Genomic DNA, 6,105 nt, shown 5'->3' on the forward strand with positions numbered 1-6,105 from the left:
GCGCTTCATGGTGTCGCGAGCACCACCAGGACAACCACCATGAAAGTCTTGACGAACGTACTCCTGCTTGCGCTCGCAAGCGAAGCAGCAAGCCAAGTTGACTATGCGCAATATGTCAATCCATTCATCGGAGCCGAAGGACCTACGCCGGGAAGAGCTTTTGGTGGAGGCGACATCTTCGTCGGTGGTGCCGTTCCCTATGGCGTCGTCAAGATGGGCATCGACACCTACGAGACCAATCCTCAAATGGCCGTTTTGAATGGCGGCTACACACCCGAAGGGAACGTGACTGGAGTTTCCATGATGCACGTCAGCGGAACAGGAGGGTGTCCAAAGTACGGAGTGATTTCTCAAATGCCGCTCACCACGACTGCTGCGCCGGTGGACATCCTGAACAATCGCACGTACTGGCAACATCGTGTCGGAAATGAGACTGCGAGTGTGGGATATTTCAGGACGGATCTAGAAAGTGGCGTTACGATTGAATTGTCCGCGGCTGCTCATGCGGGTATTGTGGAGTATAGCTTTCCGCCTGGAGAGAGGAACGTCCTGGTGGATCTTACGCACAGGTTACCCAGTGCTCGCGGAAGTAAATGTACGCAGCGATACGTCGATTCTGAGATCAACATCTCAGAAGACGGCAAAGAGTATCGTGGCTATGGCGTCTATGAAGCTGGCTGGAATGAAGGCGCGCCGTACAAAGTCTTCTTTTGCGCAGAATTCGATTCGGCACCAAATCAAGCTCAAGCTTTCAATGCGGAGAATTCGACTACGCCGAACATGGGAGGAAGGCATAGAAAAGCGGCAAGTCGATATGATGCAGTTGGTGCGCTGTTTACGTGGAATGAGACCGAAGCTGCTTCTTGTTTGCGCTCAAAGATTGGAATATCTTTCATTTCAGAAGAGCGGGCGTGTACCTTTAAGGATGCAGAGATAACATCCTGGGAGCTACACGAGACGGTTGATACCGCTGTAGACATGTGGAACAAGGACATCTTCAGCACCATCAGCGTGGACACTGGCGCACCGGCCAACAAGACGGACCTCACACTTTTGTATTCGATGCTCTACTTCTCCCACTTGATGCCATCGAACCGAACTGGCGAGAACCCGCTCTGGGATTCTGAAGAGCCGTACTACGATGACTTTTACGCCATCTGTAAGTTCACTGGGTAAATGAGACCCGAATTTTGCTAACTCCGGCTCAGGGGACACATTCCGCTGCACCACTTCACTCCACCACTTGATACAGCCTGAAGCATACGAAGCTCAAATCCGAGCTCTCATCGATATCTGGCGCCACGACGGCTTCCTCCCTGACGGTCGGTCTGGCAACTACAATGGGCTCAGCCAGGGCGGCAGCAATGCCGACAACGTCCTCGCCGACGCATACGTCAAGGGGCTTCAGGGCGCAATCAACTGGACAGACGGCTACGCCGCGATGGTCAAGAACGCTGAAGTTGTTCCTGATCTGAGATTCAAAGACAAAGAAGGTCGCGCGGCGCTGAAAGATTGGATCGAGTTGGGGTATGTGAGTCAAGATCGCAACGAGCGATGTATTTCCCGCACAGTGGAATATGCAGTGAATGACTTCGCGCTGAGTCAAGTCGCGCGAGGAGAAAAGCCGGGTGACGTTGAGAAGTATTTGAACCGCTCGATGGGGTGGCAGAAGAGCTGGGATCACAACGTCAAGAGCACAAACACTACGCCTGGATTCACTGGATTCCTAGCACCGAGGTTGGCAAACGGCACGTTCAATTCTTCCGGATACAATCCAGCAAAATGTGGAGATTGCTCGTGGAGTGCAATCACATACGAGGCCACGCCGTTTGAATACTCGTTCAACATCCCGCACGACATGCAGACTATGATCGGCTTCATGGGCGGAGCAGATGCGTTTGAACGCAGGCTGGATTACATGTTTCAGCCGAACAGTAGCCAGCAAGATCTCGGCGTCAACGGCGCTGGCATAAACACATTGATGAATATCGGGTACCGTCAATCCCCTCCCAGCAAACCTCATACCACTAACACAAACGCGTAGAAACGAACCAGATTTCCAAACCCCATACTTGTACAACTACATCAACAAATCGTACAAAAGCGTTCACGTATCCCGCCAACTCGCTCGGCAATAGTACGTCCCCATCACCTCCCTTTCACACCTCTATACTTACACGAAGAGCAGCTTCAAAAATCAGCCCTATGGCCTCCCCGGAAACTCCGACGCCGGCGCACTCAACTCGTGGCTCATATGGCAAATGCTCGGGCTGTATCCGGTCGTCACGCAGCCCATCTACCTGCTCTCGTCGCCCTGGTTTCCCGACGTGAATATGACGGTGAATCACAACCGGACGCTGCGCATCACGGCGCAGGGGCTCGGGCAGGATAGCTATTATGTGCAGAGTGTGAAAGTGAATGGGGTTAGTTGGACGAAGAATTGGGTAAGACATGACGATGTCATGGTTGAGGGCGGGATGATTGAGTTTGTGTTGGGGACGGAGGAGAGGATTTGGGAGAGTGGGGAAGTAGCGCCGAGTCCCGGGCGGGTTGAGTAAGGGAGAGGAGCTGATGTGTATGCGTTTGAAGATAGCGAGGTTGTTGGCAGTATTGTTGCGACGCTATTCTTAGGACTTGGTGCTTTTTCGCATTCACTAGGTGCCTGTGATGTTTCGTGACTGTTGCCCCTGAAGGTGGCTTAGAGACAACGTGTAGCTCCATATCCATGACTGTTTCCCCCATGGGAGAAGACAACAAGCATGTCCCCAGCTTGGGAGCTCCTCCACGTACCAAGCACATAGACTAATTCTAGAACACCGCGCAAATATGTCACTGTTCTGGCCCGACAGGAGGAGAGACTCTCGGTGCTCACTCAGCTTAGCTTTCACAGAAAAGTGCCGTCTCCGACCGAGATACTTCCTTGAAGGCAGCCCAAGGGTGCTACAGTAGCTTCAGAAGTGAGGCATACAGTATATTGCTGCTGATCAGGCACTAAAGGGAGCTAGGCGGTGGTTCGGCTTGAATTGCCTGTCGACTTCGCCGTTGCTTTTGCAGCCATGCGTGATACCCAAAGCAGCACATGTACCGATTGACTTTGATGAGCAAGTGAGCAAAGTGGAGATGAAGTTGGGGATACATTTCGCTTGAGCATGCGTCGCTAGACGGCGATCATGATGTGCAGTCTTGTCGCCAGTCGTTCAGCACTGCATAGATCACGCATTGAACCCTTCCGCCGCGTTTCTTGGGCACCTACCACGGCTGACCGTTTTCCCGTTAGGGAGAACGTGCTTTGCGGGACATCGGTGTGGAGCAATGGTGGAGACGTCAGCGGCTGTGTGAGACGGGTTCTAGATCCTGCCCCATTTCGTTGAGATGCTCCAAAACAGCGAGCAGTATCGCGAAGCGCCGGCGTGGACAAGTGACAATGCACCAAGTTCGCATCCCGGGCACAGGTGCTTGAATGCATGAGTGTTCGAATGAGGTAAGGACCAGCATGGCTTGCCAACGGAATAAATTTCCGTACTTTGCAGGCAGGGTGAGGCTGTCTCTGCTCTTTGCAAAGGCGTTCGACTAGCGTCAAGAGCCGAAGGCCCCGATCGCCTAGTCTCGGATCTGAAGTTGTTGACATGTTGGACACATCTGAGGGTGTGTCGAGATCCATGGGGTTGGCCATCCGAGCTCCCCGGTCCCCCTGTTTTCCTTCCAAGGATGTTGGGGGCGGCAAAGACACGCCACAACCTTGATTGGGACGGATGTGGTGAAGTGCAGGTCCCTACCTCGGAGCGGACTTTCCAGAAGACCGGACTGTAGCTAACAGAGCCGTGGCCCAATGAGTGTCAACCGTTTCTTCTTTTTCTTCGGTGTATTGGCACTGCAGTACAACACCTAAGGTTTGGGTACTCGCCTGTGCTTGGGGAGATCGCAGCCCACACTTACCCTGTAGGACTATGTGTCCGGGCCAATGGTGATATTCAATAGTTTACATGTATATTGAGCGACTTTTGCGAGCGAACGACGAGCGCCTTGTGTAACAAAGGTAACAAAGAACATGTCTTTACATGCACGAGCTGCTTTGAGACCCAGATTTGGACATGCTTCCGCTGGACAGTGGTATCCGAGATACCTTGTGATCAGTTGAGTCGGCAAAGCATCCAATGCCTTGAGGTCTCGCTTGAGTAGCTTGGACATTAGATGGTTTGGGATGTTGGTGCGGTTGAAGGCCCAGTTGAAAAGCGAACACGAACAGAATACAGGATGGGAGAAATTGCAGCTTGCATGACCTGGCTTGGAAACGGGTCTTGACAGTGAAGCGGTCAGTTTCCTCCTCAAGTTTTCATGGTAACTGCCGGTGAGTCATCAGGTCCACGTCGCAGTGCATGCAGCCCACCGGCGGCCGTTGTTCGCCAGCAAAACATGAAACTCGCTAGGGACGCATATACATGTGTCGGTAATAGCGATGACGAGAATGATGGATCAGAGGCCACGAAGTACACATGATGTATTGCAATGGCGGAGCAGATGGAACCTGCCACGAAGTCGGAGGGCAGACGAGGCTCGCTTCGGCTTTAGTGGCACGTGGTTAGCGCACCTGATCTTGAACGACCATCCTTGTTGAGCTGAAGACACAAGCGACCGAAGACCGACTACGGCCCAACTCGACTTCATGCGATGTGCGCAGTATTCTCGCAGCGGGTCCCTTGCGCAAATCCAGCAAGAATACCATGGCCAACCGCCACAGCCGGTCTGCAATGCGGCCGCCTCTTGCCCCGCGATTCCTGTTTCAGTGGCGCAGATGCAGCTCATGAAACATGGCAGATGTGGGATGTTATCGATAGGGCCACGTACATGTGCGTAATCGCCTTGCATTGCTTCTCTCTGGAGGAGACTCGACGCCAATTGTCGCGCAGCTGGCACGCAGAGATCAGCAAGTGTTGAAACACTGCACGAATAGCACAGGCGACCGTTTCCCGTGGACGAACGGTAGATGGTAGCATCGGCCGGCGCGAGCATGACGAGATGCTACCTGCTAAGAAACGGCTTGATGGGCGGCCGGATGGGTACTCGCGTGCTCCGAGGACGATCTGCCCAAGGTCTTCGTCACCGCCATACACAGCCACTTCGGAGCTCGCGGACTCTGCTTCGGCTACTGGCGAAGTGGCGCAACCTCGAAAGCCATCTCGCAGATCAACAGCATCGTCATAATCGACGTTGCAGGATTGCTCGAGCACGAAGATGTCGCGCATCGCGTCCTGCTTCAGCACGCGCCGAAGCTACTCGACAATGGGACTCTGCGCTTTTCAACTCCGTCTGGACCTTGTCTGGACGGCCGCACTCACATGATCGCGGGCTGCTGGGAGCTTTGGTCCTGGCAGCAACCTTGCTTCAGATCCCTGCTTGACCATCCTATTGGGCTGGTAGCACTCAGCCCATCTTTAGATTTTTTAGCGTCAAGCAACGTCGGCCTGTAGATGCTCCAAGACTACACCGTCTACACCCACCTTCCTGAACCCTTAGAAACACTATTACTGTTCGGCCGTCGAATATCCGCCGTCGTCCTTGACCCGCAGTTGTCTCAATTGGGAACCAAAGCCGCTGCGGTGGGCTCTCCATTTGGTCGCTCAGAAGGCTTCTGGAATCCGTGCAATGTCGCAACACCAAGATGATGCTCGCCGTCGGGCAGGTAAGCGCAGTCGCAAGCATGTGCCCTCTGCTGCTTTCGCTTGAGGCGCGTGTTCGTCTCCCAGGGCGTTGCCTGTGCGGCCTCCCGATCAAGTTTTGGCAGCGGATATGCATGGTCGTCTGTGAGCTCCGGGCTCAGCTGCCATGGTCCAAAGCGGCAGTCAGTAGTAGTCAACCATCGTCGACGGAGTGCTTCTGCCATTTCCACCAGAGAGTCTGATCAGGCGCCGGTTCTGCTGTTATTTCCGCGCGCGCATGGCCCAGATGGGCGCTCGCACGACTATGGCAGCCATGAGGGCATCGCAATCTTCTCCTGCGCAAGCATCCGCCTATCCACGCGTGCGCAACGCGACCGCCGTGGCCGACAGTCAGCTTAGATCCACACTAGGCCTGCAGCATGCATACTCTCGCCCATATGCACGCAAT

The 6,105-nt window shown here is 54.0% G+C and overlaps 4 protein-coding genes across 4 annotated transcripts; 2 read left to right on the forward strand and 2 right to left on the reverse strand.

The window, feature by feature from the left end:
- Positions 1-39: 39 nt before the first annotated feature.
- On the forward strand, positions 40-2,558 carry SNOG_11797 (hypothetical protein; the record flags this gene model as incomplete). Its single annotated transcript, XM_001801983.1, has 3 exons — positions 40-1,159; positions 1,209-1,992; positions 2,189-2,558. 3 exons carry the CDS (start codon positions 40-42, stop codon positions 2,556-2,558), a joined length of 2,274 nt encoding a protein of 757 aa, XP_001802035.1.
- A 2,021-nt stretch (positions 2,559-4,579) lies between these two features.
- SNOG_11798 (hypothetical protein) lies at positions 4,580-5,243 on the reverse strand (the record flags this gene model as incomplete). The annotated part of the gene is made up of 2 exons (XM_001801984.1): positions 4,580-4,775; positions 4,846-5,243. 2 exons carry the CDS (start codon positions 5,241-5,243, stop codon positions 4,580-4,582), a joined length of 594 nt encoding a protein of 197 aa, XP_001802036.1.
- An 89-nt stretch (positions 5,244-5,332) lies between these two features.
- On the reverse strand, positions 5,333-5,610 carry SNOG_11799 (hypothetical protein; the record flags this gene model as incomplete). Its single annotated transcript, XM_001801985.1, has 2 exons — positions 5,333-5,403; positions 5,499-5,610. 2 exons carry the CDS (start codon positions 5,608-5,610, stop codon positions 5,333-5,335), a joined length of 183 nt encoding a protein of 60 aa, XP_001802037.1.
- A 49-nt stretch (positions 5,611-5,659) lies between these two features.
- Positions 5,660-6,056, forward strand: SNOG_11800 (hypothetical protein; the record flags this gene model as incomplete). Its single annotated transcript, XM_001801986.1, has 2 exons — positions 5,660-5,680; positions 5,745-6,056. 2 exons carry the CDS (start codon positions 5,660-5,662, stop codon positions 6,054-6,056), a joined length of 333 nt encoding a protein of 110 aa, XP_001802038.1.
- Positions 6,057-6,105: the final 49 nt, after the last annotated feature.

This window comes from Parastagonospora nodorum, assembly GCF_000146915.1.
Source record: "Parastagonospora nodorum SN15 chromosome Unknown scaffold_20, whole genome shotgun sequence".
NCBI classification, from domain to species: domain Eukaryota; kingdom Fungi; phylum Ascomycota; class Dothideomycetes; order Pleosporales; family Phaeosphaeriaceae; genus Parastagonospora; species Parastagonospora nodorum.